We start from the raw sequence: 18,731 nt of genomic DNA on the forward strand, positions 1-18,731 counted from the left end.
ATAAAACCCTTGTTGTAATCCAAGAACACATTTTCTGCATCAATAAAAAACTCATGAATCAATCAGCTTAATGACATGTTTTGCTTTTTCTTAAAACAATTTAAGCATATTTAAATTCTAACTTAGTTAAATGTATTGATGAGTCATTTATCTGTTAGGTAAATCATTTTGTATTTGCATTACATTAACCGGAATCATCATTATAAAACAACATGTTTTGGACCATTGTTCTGCGCAAAAGAGTTAATTATGTCTAAATTTATGTGACTATTATCTTTACTGCTTAAAAAAACAACAGATTATTTCTATATAAGATACTGGCAGACACACAAGATACAGTGGGAACCAATTTATTTATAAGTTGTTTTGTGTACAGAAATAATGAATGTACAGTTTACAAATTCCTGACTGGGTAGATAAAGCAAATGTTTTTCTGCACAGAATGAGAGCCTGCACTTTAACCCTCCTAAACTGGATTAAAATCCAATTTAGTTGGGTGTCAGCTTTGAAGTGTCTGATCCGATTCATTTCTTCATGAATCCTTTGTGCCTGAATATTCTCCAATGCAAAAATTCACAAAATCTACACAGGAAACAAAAACACAGGTTTGACTGCAGAACAAAAACCAAGACAGGAGAGTCACTACTTCACAACTCTTAGTTATTCCATAAATGGTTCTAAACTTGTACATTTACAGCAGTGGACGTGTGGTTTATGGCAGGGTTCTCCTTCAGATTGGCGCCGTAGGCGAGGTGGTACAGGCTTATGAACAGCAAGCAAACAACAGAAACATGTCAGTGTGAATGTCCCAACATTTCCACTTGGAAGGCAAACTGTCACTTTGCAGCAAAAGAAAAAGAACAATGGAAAACATTTTCAAGTTCACAGTTACTGATGTGCCACAGGCAGTGACGGCAGGAGGGTGGTGGTCAGTATGTTATTCTTGTAAACATTAACGACCGGAAGTGAGTTTCGTTAGAGCAAGACTGAGGGAAAAGTCGGTGTTTCTTCATATAGCAGAGTTCATTTGGCGACGTGTGTCAGTGCGTCTGTGAAGCCCATTTTTGCCAAACCTCCTCACAAAAAAACAGGTTTTATTAAAAACACCCTATTCTACATCTTACATGCACATCGTATACACATCAGTTCTCTAAGAATTTATCACACCATTTACAAGTTTGGTGAAAAAGAGTACCAGAAATTTAGATCATCAGTGACGAAACAGCCACAAGGAAAGTCGTCCGTTTTAGCCGGCATGCTTTCCAGAGGGACAGGTGTTGTCGTTGCCAAAAATGCAGCGTGTGCTTATTAGTGTCTGCTGATCTCGACAGCCAAGTCAAGGTGACAAAAACTGCATTTTAAAGGGTATGCCTGTCACCCCATCCTTTGTGAAAGAAGGCACTTACAGTAGAGAGAGGGGCAAAGGCCCCGTCTACGAGCAACTGCGCAGATCTCAGCAGTGAAGCTTCAAGTGAAGTGGCTGTTTGGCGGACTTTCACATATTTCTTGGCAAATAGGGCGATGTTTACAAAGGAACCCAACATTGAGGGGCAGCTGTTGGCGCCTTCAGTTAACGTCATACATTCATCTGCATGCAGCCTTCCTATTCCAATAGGATAAACCTATCAAATGTCTGTTAGGCTATTTACAAGAAGTCTGCTGATTAAGTCCAAGAAAAAGGCAGAAGTATTTGGCAGAACTCTACAGAAATAAATGAAGTCAGTGAAAGACTGCTACCGATGCTTGATTATGCCAGCCGTTGCTATTTAAATGATGAACTGCATTACTGTGCAGAAGGAAATCAGGTGCACCGCCGAGTGCAGGTTGCATGATGGATGGTGTCAAACGTTTTCAGGATTTAGACAACTTCTGCTTTTTTCCAATGAAACAGATTCTACATACATTTTAGGTCAAATAAGTGAAACTTTGTGCAAACTTCACACAAAAAGGGAATCTGATTTATTTACATTTCAATGTATCCCCTACAAATCTCCTTTCTACCAAAACAAGAAGGCTCTGCTTTTCAGGGCACCTAAAGTTTCACAATAATCCAAGTAGCTTCTCTGGTTCTGGAGGAATTCCCCATCAGCAGTAAAACTAAAGACGTTCAGTTACCCTGAAGAACAGATCCCTGATCGTAACCTTAACCCTAACCTTCAAAAACATTTACTAAATATCAATCAGTTATCAAATTGTCTTTAAGTTCTTTTAATTTTGCTCTATAAAATGGCTATTTCCAAAGTCAGTAGAGTCAATGGCTCAGACATGGTTTGGACATGTAAAAGGATGCACAAAAAACTGGACAGAATCAGTCTATAACAGTAGAAAATGAAGGGAAGGACTGAGACTGATCAAAGAACATCATGGGAACGTCAAACCATCAGAAAACAAACCAGCACAGCAGTGGTGATTGTTGGGATCCTTCTCTGGGAAAGCATCCCCTGTATTTAATTTTCCGTGTGGAAGGTCTCCCCTCTGTGTCTTGAAGGTCCAGTGTTTAGTAAGTCGCTTACTTTCTGGGGTGGAAGACCATGAGAGGCCTGTCTTCGATCTTCTGCCAGGGGCTCTTCTTGTTCTCGTCTTTGTCCTCTGGATCGTCCTCAGGACTTGTCATGGAGTCCCGTCTGTTCTCACTGTTGCTGCTGCGGCTGCTGTTCACACGGCTTCGGCCTCTTCTGGTAATAGTGGATCCTCGCGAGGATGCGCCTTCGTCCAGAAGAGGGGTGAGCGAATTCTCCTCGGGGGACACTGGGCGTCCCTCGATGCTGCTGGGTTCACTGTGGTCGGGGTAGGCCAGCTTAGAATAACTCTTTCCGCCACTGCTGGGTACACCGAGGCCCTTGCGCCCTCCGGTCCCCCAACGCTCTTCTTTAACCTTCCTGTTGGCACCTGATTTTCGCTCTTGAGACTCCAGGGGCGGCTCAAGGTTAATATCTCTTTGAGCACTACTGGAACCGCTTCCAAACCCCCCACCACTGAGATCATTCCCAGCCTCTATGTATGAGTGGCGCACATGAGCATTGGCACGTCCGTCTAGAGAGATGAACCAAGCCCGTGGGTGCTGCTTGACTCCCAATTCTAGCAGCTTCTTCTCAGTTAGAGCCTGCAATTCTCCGTTCATCTGAGCCATTGTAGAATCATTGAAAAGGACTGGGATGGTCACAGCTCCACCAGACGAGTCCGATGCCCAGCTTGGTTCCTCGGAATCGTCACCTTGGGATCCTCCCTGTTGCTGCTGTTGCTGGCCTTGTTTCTGAGAATGGTGGTGGTGGTGGTGATGTTGACCTCCTCCCATCTGTGCGTCTTTGTCCTGGTCCTTTTGGTCTTTGCCATCCTTACTAGAAAACTCTGACGGAATGCGCATATAGTGTGCTGGGATAACCAGGGTGGGCACCATGCTTCGGTACATGTTTTCCTTCATCTGGTCGATGGAGCTGCAGAAGATAATCTGACCTGGTTGGGTGTTGAGAGAAGTAGGTCTGGCAATGCTGTCTGCTGCTGCTGCAGAATATTCCGGAGGTTTGTCTGACTGACTTGGCACATAACCCTGGAAGCGAGGGGGGGAAGGGGGATCCGATGAATATCCCCGATTGTCGTTGTGGTGTTTGTGATATTCCAAATCTTTACCCTCCTTGGGGCTGTAGCTCCGGTTGTATTCCTCACTCAGCAAAGGGTTGTCCAGGTTGTTGGTTTCTGTGGCTCGTGTGACCTTCATGGGGAAGCTCTCTCCTCGTTGGGAAGTAGAAGCATTTTTTCCCTTTGTGTGTCGCAGCATGTGGGCTGGAACTTGCTTGGTCAAGTCCTCCCTTGAGCTTTGATAGTCTCGAGACGGGGATAACTCTGATTTGTCGTTGGAGGAGCCTGACTCAGCATGGCCTCCACAGATCAGGTTTAGACGTGACGTAGATGTGCCCTGGTCTCTTTTAGCGCCATTCAGATTGGACATGTGGGGTTTGCCTTGCTGTCGACGGGGTTTTAAACACCTTCGCCTGGATGGTAAACAGACAGTAAAGTTCAGACACCTAAAAGAAACGTACCTACTTATGATCAAAAGAAAGAATCCAGAGTATTTTAAAGCAAGTTTCAAAGAGAAATGACTCATGAAATGACTTCCTCCAGTTTACCTGCAGTAGTAAAGCAGTACACAGAGGAGTATGAGCACCAGGAGGGCCAATGAAGCAAGAATGCAGAGCAGGAACAGGGTGTGGTAGGTGGTGATGTCCCTCAATCCCGGGTGAGACAGACTGAAACCTGTGAAACATTACAGGAAATGTGGCTGAAAATCGTTGTTGTAACTCTTCACTCTTCATTATATATGTGTGACTATAAGACCAACAATAACAGCATTTTGTAACCCCATGGTAGCTTTGAGCTAACACTAAGAAAATCCTGAACTCAGCTATTACTTGACAAATAAGGACAAAAGATTAGATAAACAGACTCCATATTGGTCACATTGGATAGTATCCAGCAGCCTCGTGACCCTGAAAAGGATTCAGAGCTAGATAGTTTGCTGGCTGGCGGGTGGGCTGGCAGGATGGATGGATGGATGGATGGATGGATGGATGGATGGATGGATGGATGGATGGATGGATGGATGGATGGACGGATGGACGGATGGAGTTTTCTGAACTCCATTAAAATGTAAAAAATGGACAAAGCCAGGGTAAATAATAGTTTGTCCCATGTGAGTCCCATATTAAACATGTAATTCAAAACAAACAGGAGATTGTTTTTGGAGAGAAGTCTGGTACATTTTGAAGTAGGCCAATAAAAACTGTGAATTTATGAATAAACTATCTGAAACTGAAACAAGTTCACTTCAAAGAACCACAAAGTCTTTTCAGGGAACCATCAGCCTCCCACAATTTTGAAGAAAATAAAACAGAAGTGCCGTGAAAATGTTGATTTAACAGAGTTCCAGTACCTGAAGATGAAGGAAAGGCTGCCAACCAGTATCCCATCTGAGGAACCACCACATTCCACACAAACTGATTACCGTCCTTTTTAATGTAACCAGTCCCATTCCGAACCCACAGTCCTGCAAAATGATCGAGACCAGTGTTATCTTCCTATTCATAGTTCAGGGATGGGAAAGTCCAGGCCTCGAGGGCCGCATTCCTTCAAGTTTTCCAACACACCATGCTCTGGCATTTTCTAATTGGCTAAACACAGCAGGTAATCAGTCATGAGTAGGGTTTGGATATCTGGAAATCACAGACACCGGTGTAGGTACCGGATGTTCTCGGGTTGCCGGATGTTCTCGGGGTCCTTCGGGGGTCCTTCAAATGAGTTATATCACTAGAGGAGACATCACGTGGTTCCTCATGGGAGGAGAGCACCGCCATCTTGGTGAGGTCAAGTTTTGAAGACCAAACCACTTTTATAACATTTAATAAAGAGCTCTGTTTTTGCTTTCAATCACTTCATTTTATGAAAAAGAAGAATGGCTTGAAATTGCTTAGTTTTGTTCAGAAATAAAAACTTCACGAGTACCCCTAACTTAACTAGTATTAGACTACTTTGATTTTTTCTATGTTCCTTTATTTTATTTTTACTTATGTTATTATTTATTTGTGTGTTATGTTCATTGTTTCTTTTTTTTCCCCTCTATTCTTTATTTTCTATGTCAATATGTTATATTTGGCAATGGTGACTGATCTTCGAGGCAATATTGATTACATCGTTATTGTTCGTTGTTAACGTTAATGTCATTGTTAATGTATGATACCGCAATTGTCAATAAAGTTTTTAGAAAAACTTAGCGACGTTAACTCATTGGCCGTGGCAACTTACAGCCAATCAAATAGTGTGACGTCATCATTGGTCGAAGGACCCCGAAGGACCCCGAGAACATCCGGCAACCCGAGAACATCCGGTACCCACACCGGCCCTTGAGCCCTGGAGTCGCTCATCCCTGCTTCAAGAGTAAGGATTTAATGTTCAAGGTGTAAAACAGCGTTCCACTTCAGATAAGGTATGGCTTTGATTCTGCTCTGGGACAATAGCAGGGATTTTCTTTACCACTCGTTGGCTGATAGAGCCAGACAGGCACACTGGTGGCCATCCGGTTCCTCGTGTCAGAAGGCAGCGGCACAGAGACGTGGATGGGATCGGACGCTCTGACTGCACTTCCATCTTTATCGTAGAGTTCAACGCTGACCACAGCCAGCGCTGTCAGGTCTGCCCAGCCGGTTTCTGCACCTGATCGGAGAAAAGGGAAATGAGATTTCAGCCTGAAGGACGTGTCTTCTGAATCCACAAATCAGCATCCAAATGTATTTTACTCCACACTTTTGATATTTATTTTTAGATTTTTTATTTGATCCTTTTAAAATAAATGAAGATGAGCTTCATTCACAGCTTCAGGCATTATTTCGCCTGTAAAAAGGCTGGAAAACTCTTAACTCTTTCTTTTGGAATTTATAGTATGAAGGAGGTTGGAGTCACAACGTCCTGATAAACAATGGTTCATAAGAATGCATTATTATCTATGTCTGATGAAAGCAGAAGAGCTGATACCAAACAAGCATTTGCTGACCTGAGCTGTTGGTGTCCTGGCCCAGGAGGAAAGGGAAACCTCCAATCTCATACTGACTCCTGGCTGTGGTCAGTGCTGCAGACAGCGCGGTGTAATTGGAGGTGGAAGGCAGCTGAAGGGACTTTCTCTGGAGCTGCACCAGCGGCTGGTTATGAGTTCCTGCAGGGAGAACATTCCCACTCGTCAAGGAGGTGGTAAAAAAGCTGCTACTGCATTTAAAAGGAGGAGGAGTCTGTGACGGAGCTGAGAAAAACCAACAGTTTTCTAAATATAAAGCATCGGATTTTACAGCATGAGGGCAGAACAGACAGGTGGATGTGAGATGCAGCTTTAAAGGACCAAACGGTCGCCCAGATGTTTAATAACCACAGATCGGGGGGGGGGGGGGCTGTCTGGGGGAGGGTCCACCATCAGTACGGGACCTTGGAGGTTTGACGGGTCGGGGTCTCCGCTGAGGCAATCGGCGGTCGCCCCGGCTGGTTGGCTGCCTCGGTACCGTCGAGGCCTGACCACCTGCCTGGGGGGGGGGGGGGGGGGGGGGGGGGGGGGGGGCTGGACTTGCTCTGGGGGGTGGCGCTTTCTGGCTCCTCTCTCTCTGTGTGGGGTGGGTGGTGTGGGGCCTGGGGGTCAGCGCTTCGGGGAATGGGACCCCTGGGCTATGGGGACCTGAGCCCTATGCTGGGGGAGAGGACTGTTTGACCACCGGGGGACAGTCTACCAGCTGTCCCCTAATTACCCTCTTCCTCATATAATCTCTTATTAGGGCAGAGGTGGGCACTGAGGGCCGCATTCCTGCATGTTTTCCAACATACCCTGCTCTGGCATGTTCTGATTGGCTGGACACACCTGAAGCAGGAAATCAGCCATGAGTAGTAAAAAGTTGTTTGGTGAGTTTTACCTGGGGACCCAGACAGAACCTGCAGGACATCCTCGTACAGGATAAGAGTTCCCGGCCTCTGAACTAGAAGGTACAGGCTGACAGATGCATATACTGAAAGACAGAAATACAACCAGCTGAGCAGACCATACAGGGGAAACAGCGAAAACGCACGTCTACGTTAATGAAAATCAGGCTTTTGGTCTTTTTCACGTATTCTTGTAGCATTTGTCTCATGAAGGAGGACATATTTAAAATAACTTAAGATTAAAACAGCATTTCTGAGTATTTCTTTATTCAAATCACGATGGATCAGGAGAAGATGAAATCCCAGAACTAGCCAAAACTTATAAGAAACTTAGATCTCCTGCAGTATATTTCACATATATTGAGCATCTTGTAAGACTTATAAGTCTTTTATATGAGAATCTCCTGAAAGTGGCCTCTTTCTCATTCTTTTCATAAATGACATTGAAAAGAAATATGTCTGAATCATGTAAAAATCGACTGTGGAATATAAGAAATTTAAAAAGCAACTATGTTTTCCACGCATTTTTCATATCAGTTTTATAGTTTTTTCTTCCATGTCCTTTTTCCAGACATTTGCTTTTCATACATGAAAACAAAACAGCCCAGGCTAAAATGAGCAGAACCTGGTGTGGAAATATTAAAAATCTCAAATTCAGACAAAATTAAATCTTAAAAGTAAAACTACTAACCAAAACAGTTTCTGAACTAAAGCACCAACACTTGAAGAACTGGTTATTGTTAGCTCTTTTGTGGAAGTGGAAGTGTATTGGACAACATTTGTGATGCAACAATCAGATGTAAAAATAAAAAGTCATCAGTTTGACTCTGAAAAAATCTTATAAGCCTCTCGTTGTAAATTGACTCTTCCAGAATCTGAATCCTTTTCTAGACGCCATCAATGAAATACAAAAGACTAGGTTATTGTGCAACATGCACCACAACTGGTGTGTTTGATTTCTGGGTAAAAATCCTCATTGCACAACATTTCCATAAACATAGAACAGAAGAAGAATAAGTTCTCTGTGAAATATTGCCTGTTTCTGAAGTTACCCCAGGTTTCTTTCTCTCTCTTGGTTGGGCCATTACTACTCCAAAGAAAACCTCAGCCTAAATGTGTGTTTGACATTTTTTAAATAAAATTAAAAAAAAAACATAAATGAAAGCCTAATTCCGTTAAAAAAGGCTCGACTTTTTAGGCTTCTTCAACACATCACATGACTGGATGATGAGTTTCTTTGCTGCTGCATTAGAGGACAGTGTCTTCTGTCTGACGCTCCACAAAAACCACCAACAGCTAAACAGACACTCCAGACAACATGTTTTAGTCTAACAGCAGCCTGAAATGAGAAGGACGGACTCACAGGGGATGCGGCTGGAGTGCCAGGGCACAGAGTTGGTGACATAGTCCCGCTTAGCGGCTGTGATGATGACCCACGAGCCTGTCCGGTACAGGAAGCTGACTCGCACCACGCCGTCATTCCCCGCACGGCCGGACGCCAGAAGGGTCTTATTACCATGAACGTTCACCTGAGCATCCGCCAACGGCGACAGGTCACTGTTGTCAAAAACCTGGACTTTAATTTGCACCTCTGAAAGCACAAACAGAGAGAAGAGGCAAAGCAGTCTTCTGTTATAATTCCCCATGAAAAAAGACTTTTAAAAAAGACATACTCAGAAAGCAAATCAGTAGATTCCTTTGTCAGAAGTAAGGTCAAACACTGCACCACAACACAACTGTCCAGCTGTTTGGAGCCAACACAGTCTAAAACAGTGGTTTTCAACCTTTTTTGAGCCACGGCACACTTTGACCTTGACAAAAATCCCGCGGCACACCAGCATCCAACAATTAAAAAAGAGAAACTCATAGTCTGTATTGATCTACATTCCCTCTGCAATCTCATGTGCATTTCTGTGATAATTGTGGCAGAAAAAGCTGGAAGCTGCAGCTGTTTTTCCTAAAAGATGTAATAAAAGTTAAGTTAGAAGATTTAAAAACTGTCTGATGTGTGTTCGTTGTGGTTTCAAGACATTTAACAGGGAAGACTGATTGTGTGCTGAGATGCTGTCAATTTAAACCCAATGCATCATGGGAGATGTAGTGCGAATAGCCGCCAAACGCAGACAGACTCTCTTCTCTGAGCTTCATGGTTTTGTTCACTTGTTCCACGGTCTGACACCGGATTCTGTGGAAAGCTACACCGCTAAAGACGAGCTTTAGCTGGTATTTTTGTTGGAACTGAGAGACTTTATGAGCAGAATCAGAACAAGGAAGTGAAGACTTTAACCACTTCTGATTGGTCAGACTGATGACGTGTGATTAAACCTCCAAGAATGATTGGTGGAGACAGTTAAAGGGGCGGGACTTTTCCGAAAACGTCTTGAAGCTACGGCTAAATCACGGTACCGTGATTATTATCAAAATGTCTTTAATAGAATCAAATAAACACAAAGAAAAAAGTATTTTATGATCTTTCATATTCCTAACTACTCAGTGTTTTATCAGGGCCTGTTTGGATGAACACAGAGCTGATATCCTGGAGATGGAAATGTTTTTAGATCAGTTAATGAGGCACGGCACACCTGACCACTACTAGTGTGCCGTGGGCACACTGGTTGAAAAACACTGGTCTAAAATATGAATCAGTCAGTTGAAATTTATATTATGGGATGCTGTGACTTCACAGACTGTGTCAAGAAAGAGATGTAAAGACCAGGAAAACCCAGTGATGAGGGTGAAAACACTTAAACATGAACGAACTGTGAAACAAGAGAGCGCCAGAAGGGTGACGACATACAGGACATGAAAAACAGACACCAAGGAGGATGAACCTTAGTGTGGATCATCGCAAACCTGGTGTGACTGAGACAGGCAGCGTGGCAAGTTCAGTAGGAAGTTCGAGAGCCATAACTTAGGATTTATATGGTCTTGATTTAAGCAAGTTTCTATGACAAATACATGTTTGAAGTAGAGCCGATGCCATTTATGGGTAAGAATGTGGAGATAAAGAGCAGGTTATGAATATCCTGATCTGCACTCCACTTCAGTTGGTGGAGGAAATGCAGCAGCAAACTGTTCACCTGCCCCTGAAAACTATGGAAAATACAGACTCTGAAAAGAGAACATGACAAGAACCAAGAAAACGACTGAAAACAAGCCAAAGGCCACAACCTGCACTGACCAGAAATGTTTGTTCAACTGAGGAAGTGCTAAACTCTTCATTCTTCTTGTTTAAACAAAGTTCTTATTAGCTGTAATACATCTTTTACATGACAAATCCATAAAAACCAAGTTGATGGTGCTCTGTGGAGTTTTCATTTTGGTTCACGCAATCTCTAAAATCAGATTTATTCATGGCAATTCTGAAGCTAACCTGGACTGAACCCAAACTGCCAAAACTCGGATTTCATTTAGTCAGAAAATTCAGACTTTAACATTCAGTTATTGAATATATTGAAACATTTTTTTTGACATTTCTAAAGCAAAACCAATATTGCTTTAACAAAAACAACATAAGCATAGGGTCCCCAAACTGCGGCCCGGGGGCCAGACCCGGCCAGCCTGTGCATTTGACCCGGCCCCCTGAAGGATACCAGAGAGAGTCCTTTTTCTTTTCTTTTTGTTGCTTTTTAATTTATTTTTTTAGCATGGTCACATGATCGAGACTCATGGAAGCATGGAAAAGTGAAGCATGGTGAACTGGGCCTGCCCAACAGAATCCCTGGAATTGTTTCCTCACGTCAATAAAGCTTAGCTGAATTGAAATGTCAGCCAACCTAAAAATGTTGCTACTGCAACCTCACTTTGCCCCAGTCGTAAAACTGCCAAATGGCGCTGTGTCCAGGCGACTGGGACAGACCCCCAATCAGAACGGAAAAATGACAAAAAGGTTAGGAAAGAGAACATTTGGTCCAGAATGCAGAGTATTTAACCTGTGGAGGACAAACAAGTATTTTTTTGTTCAGCATAAAGAAAAGGCTGTTTGTATCGTCTGCCAATAGACGGTGGCGGAATTCAAAGAAGTCAATCTATACCGACATTATGAATCCTGTCACAAAGAGAAATATGATAGCTTTCAACTGTGAGCAGACAAACTCTCAAAGCTATCATAGCTATTAAGCAATTAAGTTACTATGTATTTGCTGATTCTTATTATTTTCTTTTTTTGGTGAAGAACCCAGAGAGGATTATTTGATATCAGATCGGGTTATTTATATTTGGCTATGTGTGGCTTTCTGGGAAACAATCTTTCTGTTTCAAACTGACCCTGGGCCCCGATCAGAGAATGGAAACGCCAAGTGGCCCTCGCTGGAAAAACTGTGGGGACCCCTGACATGAGCAGTGGTTGAAAATGAAGCGCACATATAGCATTCCTTAAAAAGTCAGTTCTCACCTGAAAAACAAACAGAAATCAGTTTTCTCCCAAAAAAAACGGATTTAAATTCTTTAAAGGCAAATCTGTCTGTGCGTCTTATAATAGAGCATTCCATCAATGAATACATTTTTAAAGGCAGCCCTAGGAACGGCTGACACTTGGCTCAGATCATGGGTTACAAAGTCTTTCAGAATCGGTTCCAGTAACACAGAACACAAACAGATGTGACATTTACAATAGAGTGTATCCCAAGAGATATTAAAGCTAACAAAGGGATCTTCTTTTTTAAGATGAGCTTCTAAAGCAATGAAGAAATATCAAAAATCTGAGCAGTAGGAAGCTTGCAGACAGCATGAGCTGGTGGTGCTATAACTCACAACTCAACTTCCCTGCATTCTCTGTAACCGGGAAAACAGGAAGGATGCGTCATTCGAAGCAGCAGCACTCAGAACATTATACTTTTATTTATGAAATGTCCAAATGTCCACTTGTCTTTGAACCTTCCATGAGCAAACAGTGCATGAAGTGACTCCAACTTTAACTAGTGACCGTTTTTCTTCCCAGTATTGCTAATCCTTCATTAATTTGACTGGAAAAAAATCAGTAGGTTGTTTAATGAAAGCCTCTAAAAGAGTTAAGGATGATAAGGCAGCGGGGTTTCTATGAAGTATAGACTTTTGAACATCCTAATGTAAAGATCCAGATCAACTGAAGCCTCTTGTTTCGTCTCTGCCGCGCTAAAAGAACCAGGAGCTGTTCATGAAAGCAGTCCCGCCTCTGCCTTCACACACACGGATGGACTTCTTCCCAGCGGAGCAGGATGACCATCCCGATGGCGGCGCCCGCGTCTGTTGTCGTTACAGACACACCCTCTTCAAATCCCCATGTTTTCCGCCTGGAACATTTTGTTTCTCATCCCGCCTCTTGGACGGCGTGCATGTGGGTCATGCTGGGAGTGTTTCCATGGAAACATGCCGGCTCTCCAAAAGCTGCTCCGTCTCCCCCACTTTGTTCCCCCCTGGCCTTGGAAGCCGCCGGCGACCACGTGACGGTGGCGGTCACACCAATGGCTGCTGTCAGATGACAAGCAGCACCTACGAGAGTGCAGGCGCGTGAATGTCCACTGAGAAAGGATCAATGTTGTCATCTATTACAATAACTGCTGCCATAAAGGTTTCCTTGTCTGAGTGAGAGGCTGGGAGGGGATTTCCTTCCTCTCGACGGCCCACTTGAAGTCTCTTCACGGATGGAAACACTGAGTCACAGTGTCACGCTGCAGGACTCTCTCAAAGCAGCTATTCAGCCGAACATGATCTTTTTAGAGCCAACACAGTCTCAGGAAGACAGCACCAACAAACCACCACGCTATTCTCTCAGAAAAGACTGCTGTAGATGCCCCGCTCCAAACGTTTTCAGGTTTTCCGAGCACAGGGACTCCCCAGACCAGAGCAGATCATGACCCCACCCTCAGTGATGGTGTGAGGAGAGCAGAGATGTAGAGACGAGGCTGAGCGAGGACCAGCGTGGCCTTCATCACTGCAGATCCTCAGATGACCACTACGAGCTGGTTTCAAGAAAGAGAGCAAATCCTGTGTAACTCCCAACATTGAAGCAAATTCAAATAGAAACAGCATGATTTTTACAAATGTTTCTTGCTTTTTTTTTAACGAGTGACGGCCATGTGTGTGTTTGGGTGTAATCAATATGAGAGCTCAGAGTTGTGCATCCTTAGAGGAGTGCCTCTGCTTGGCAGTGGGGTGGACGCGACGTGTCGGCGGACTCGCCTAAACTCTGTCAGGTTCCATCAGAGACTCGTCGTCCTGAGCAAACGTGTCTGTGAGTTTAAACTGTCTTTTGGTTTTCCTGCTGACAAACTGAATCCCATCCCTCTCTGCAGATAAATCCGGATACAAATCACTTCATGGAAAATCATATCACAAAGGCAATTGATACCCTGCTATTATCCTTGGGGTCAATTTTACCCCAATTTAATGTTTGTCATTCAAAAAAACAATAGTTGACTTTTTTGTTTTTACTTCACATTTCATGACTTTTCCTAATTTGATGGGGACAAGTGATTGAGCATAAATGATCATGATATATTTTTTTAATTGCATACATTGGTGTTCCTTTGGGGTCAATTTGACCCCAGGCTGTTTTAGCTGAGTAAACTGTCTGCATGTGTGACCTAACAACCCCACACCTGCAGGTGCAGACTTGATACTTTTGAGTTGATACATAGGGTGGTGGGGACGGGGAACAACTATTCCCACGAGAACTTTGATACTTCTCGGGGTGAGGGCATGTGGGAAACATGAACTCCTGCCAAACTGAGGAAGCCACTGTCGTCTCGTGAGTTGATCTCATCCAAGTCTCTCAAACTGCACATCCCTCCCCTCTGAAATTATTATCTCAATGGCGGCCGTGGCAGGGCGGTCGACCTTTGGTCTGAAGATTGCAGGATCGATTCCCGCCATGTGTCGAAGTGTCCTTGGACAAGACACTGAACCCCACCTTGCCTCTGGTGGACTGTTGCCGCCAGTGTTCGGCAGCGGAGCCGGCATCAGTGTGAATGGGTGAATGGGTTTGTGACTGTAAAACACTTTGGGCCTTTAAGGAAGGTATTTTCTATCATTCAAGTAAAATATTTTCAATTGATGGTTATATGAAGAGCTTGAATAATGACTTTGTCTTCAACATGGCTGACTGTGTGTCTGGTGGGACACACTCTTAGCAGCACGTCTACCTTGTTGTTGAAGTGAGTAGAAGGACCATCATTTTCCCCTTTTTCGAGCTCACGTGACATGGGGAGGGGGAAACAGTATTCTCATGAGACTTTTCCCGCACCATGGGCATGAAGGTGTGTGTCTGTGTGACCTACTGCACTCACACCTGCCGGTCCCAAGCCCGGATCACAAAAGAGGAGGGGTGAGAGAGACTTTATAGTGACCAACCACAAATATGTTACAAAAAAGGAGATATAAATAAGTAAATAAATATGTTTATAGGAGGAAGGGGGGGGGTCACCAACATCAGTCAATATGCTTCATTCTGTGAGTCATTAATGTGCACCGCAAATTAGAAAAGATTTGGATGAAATATATTCAAGATCCACTAACTCTAAAACTGAAAGTTTGACCTGATGGTGGCGCTGCAGCAAACATCATATCATCACCCAAACCAATAGGGTTCCTACTTTTGTGGTCATCAATGTTGTCAGTGAATTTGAGAAGATTTGTATGAAAACTTTACAAGATTCATTCATTTTAATTTAAATGTTTTCCTGATGGTGGCGCTAGACTCCAGAACAGATCAACTCACTGATCTGTTTCATTATCAAGGAGTTATTTATGTTTTCAACAAATAAACAGCACGCCTGACACAAAAACCTGGTTAACAATTATATGTAAATCATTTTCTGAAGGCAATTATCCCTGGGGTCAAATTGACCCCACAGGGAAATGTGTTGGTATTATAATAAGAGGATTAAAAAAGCAAAACAAATAATAAAAACTTTACTTTTTAAAAGTAAAAACAAAATTCCAGAAACAATTTCTCAAAAAATCATTTCAGTAAACAAAAGTAATTTTTAGAAATTCAAAAAATAAACTAATAAGAAACCAGAGAAGGTGGATGTTACGGATAATGACGTTCGTTCACCTTTTCAACAGGAGGTTATTGTTGTAGCGTATCTACAGACAGAAGATGCGTCTTTTAGCTTCTGACCAAAGATTCAGTGATTGTTCAGTCATCTCGTTAACACACTTCTGCTTTCCCTCCTATTCAAAACTCAAACCTTTTGGTTTCTGGAACTGTGTTTACATTTCTAAAACGCCATGCTTTTTTTAAAATTATTATTATTCCTTTTCTTTAAATTTTCTGTTGTTTACATTGAGAGATTTGTTGATGAACTTTACTCTTGCAGGCCACCATACCTGAGCTGTCAAAACAAAAGGCAGCATATAAAGTTTTAGTCAACATTCAAAGAGTCACCGTTTTTAATTAAACGAGCCCGGCTTGAGGCTTGATGCTGGTTTGAAGACAGCCTGGGCTTTTTTGTTTTCATGGTGGTCATGTGACCACAAACCTGATTGGTCGCCTGTCAAGCAAAAGACCTCGTTTGCATTTTTAGAAATCCAATATAAATAAAGAAAAGGAACTCTTGGTTTCCACGTCTGCTTCCAAAAAACAAAATGACAACTCCCTTAAGGCCAAATACTTTTATCTGAAAATGAAATTCAAGAACGTTTTCATTAACATCAATAACTGTTGCGGTTTAAACAACCGGATGAATTTTCAACAACAGTCAAGGCCTCAGTGACTTCACACCAATTACATTAAAAAGAAGCAGAAATGTGTTGAAAATTAACTTTTCTATTCAGGGTTTATTTATTTAAGCAAGCACCTCCTATTTAGCTTTAAAACAGATCATAAAAATTTTTAAAAAATTCAAATCTCTTTTACAAAACCAATTTGGATTGATTTTTCCCATAACGGGGAAAACTAAAGTTTAATGTGCATCATTAAAGTCTTTAACCTTTAAGTACAATGCATTTAGGACTCTTCATAAAAAAAAACAACGAAAGAAAATCTGTTTATTCTTATGAATTGATAGTAGAAATGCAACAATTTACTTTACGGTTCAGGCCAAACCTCAGTTTTTGGGTCACACTTTTGTTTCGGTTATACACATGATTTGTGAAAAAAAAACTACCAAAAAATCCTCTTTTCAATTTGCTAACAACAAAGGAAAACCTTTTACTATGCCTATACTAAGCTTGGTGTCATGAAATAAAACGGTAAATAATAAATCCTTAAATTCAGCACCACACGTGTTCCCCATCAACATGCTGATGCACAGGAGGGAAGCAGCGATTCACTTTCCCTATCATTCAGTTTGACGGTGAGACAAACGGTTCGCTTTCAAACCGAATAAATAGGGCCAGCTGTGGTCCTTACAGCGACACTAAAGGCTTTAGTAAACTGGCCTCCTATGGAATCTTTGTTAAATAACTAACTAAGTAACCGAATACATAGATTTACATCAGAATTTAACTACACAGCAGGTGTTTGCTGTGCTAAGATTGTAATAAAATGCTCCCAAAGATAACACTGAATCAGTGAAGTCTGTGCAATGACGTTATTCATCAGCTGCATCCTAGACGTTAGGCTAAAGCAGGTCTGGCTCTCTTTGCAGGATGAAGTGCTAAACTGCAGAGCCAACACTGAGGAAGGGTTCGGCTCCTGCAGCCTCTGTGACCATCCATGCAGCTCCAAATAGCTGCAGGCATGCATAATACAAGATCATTGCATAATGTCCTTCAAACTGCACGACATGACAGAAACACAGAGAATTTGCAGGCTGTTGCTGTGTGAGGCTTTCTACAAAAACAGGCCTTTTGCAGCCATAAAAAGGAGGGACAGTCCTCCTGCAGGACCCCCGGGTCCTCCTGCAGGACCCCCGGCTCCTCCTGCAGGACCCCCGCTCCTCCTGCAGGACCCCCGGCCCCTCCTGCAGGACCCCCGGGTCCTCCTGCAAGACCCCCGGCCCCTCCTGCAGGACCCCCGGCCCCTCCTGCAGGACCCCCGGCCCCTCCAGTCATCAGCATGCAGAGCAGCGAAGAGGCTGAAGGCCTGGACCCCAGCAGCCCAGTGCTAAAAGCAGACCCCCAAACACACACTTCTTCAGCAGCCCACCCCCTCCGGTGTGGCCTCTGTCATTAAAACGCCTCGACATGATGAACGGATCCGTTAAAAGCGGGATCAGCTCATCGAGCTCAGATGAAGAGGAAGGCCTCCTCTTCCTCCCATCTGCTCGGAGACCAAAGCGCAGCAGACGCGGACAAAAGCCATAAAAACGCAACCACTCCCATCTCCTCATTGTGCTGCATCCCCCGCGAGTTGAGCTTACCAAAGGCTCCCTGGTCTGGCACGGATTTGGCCAGAGCCTCCCAAACCGTGCAGACCGAGGCGAGCAGGAGCAGAAGACGGACTCTGTTCGGCAGCATCCTGGCAGCTACATCTCCAGCCGGGAGTCCATGATCATCCTGCGCGCCGATCCTGCGCGTTCCCCCGCTGAACAAGGCGCACCGATGCGCGTCTAGCAGCCGAGATGCTGCTGCCCGCCGCCGCCGCACCCCCCAGCCGTGTGTGTGTGTGTGCGCACGCCTGTGGGGGAGGGAAGGGGGAGGGGGGATTCGCCTTGTTTTTGTTGTCAGAGATGTGAACAACGACCCCCTCTGCTGGTAGGAACAGGAATCGCGCCGGACTCATCTATGCAGCTTCACATGGCGTCATCCACCCACACCATGACACTCACTCCCAACGTGGGAATGCTGACGGAGCAGCATCCTTGAAGAGGAGAGGGAGGAGATCCTGGGCTCGCAGGAGAAGAAAATATCCCTTTGGAGTTGTTTCTCATGTTTTATATAAAGTTACTATGTCTCCTTACCTCCTTGTCTTAATGGCTACTTCCAGGACAGTAGCAGCACATTAAAGCATCTGCAGGAGGTCACAGCAGAACCATGAAACCTCTCTGACCAAAAGCTGCTGTAGAGATAAGTCATCACTCCTGTTTGTCTCTACAGAGACAGCAGAATCCTCAGTCTGCCCGTCTTGGCTTCAGTTCTTCTCTTTCTGCCCTGCTCAGTCCAGGTCTGCTCCCCCTGCTGCTGGTTACCTGGGTCAGGTGTGTTCGGTCAGGCAGAACATGAAAACATCCGAGACAGCAAAGCAGCAGCAAAGATGGAAAGCAGGCAGGGTGTTCGAGCCGAGGACCAGGCTGGGATTTTCAGGATGGAAGTGACTCAGCACAAGTTCCTGCAAAAAAGAACAACAGAGATGCTGCAGGCTGCAGGATCAGAGGCAGAGCATCTCCTTCCAAAGCTTCAGGTTACCATGGTGCTGCTTC

General features: G+C 43.9%; 1 protein-coding gene across 1 annotated transcript; it reads right to left on the minus strand.

Annotated features, from left to right (window-relative positions):
- Nucleotides 1–334: 334 nt before the first annotated feature.
- Nucleotides 335–17,982, minus strand: fam171a2 (family with sequence similarity 171 member A2). Its single transcript, XM_023949421.1, has 8 exons — nt 17,733–17,982; nt 8,810–9,037; nt 7,440–7,532; nt 6,542–6,700; nt 6,025–6,204; nt 4,928–5,041; nt 4,125–4,251; nt 335–3,989 (listed from the first exon to the last, which is right to left on the minus strand). Exons 1-8 carry the CDS (start codon nt 17,827–17,829, stop codon nt 2,510–2,512), a joined length of 2,478 nt encoding a protein of 825 aa, XP_023805189.1. The 5' UTR covers nt 17,830–17,982; the 3' UTR covers nt 335–2,509.
- Between the last annotated feature and the right edge of the window lie 749 nt (nt 17,983–18,731).

This window comes from Oryzias latipes, chromosome 19, assembly GCF_002234675.1.
Source record: "Oryzias latipes chromosome 19, ASM223467v1".
Lineage (NCBI taxonomy): Eukaryota > Metazoa > Chordata > Actinopteri > Beloniformes > Adrianichthyidae > Oryzias > Oryzias latipes.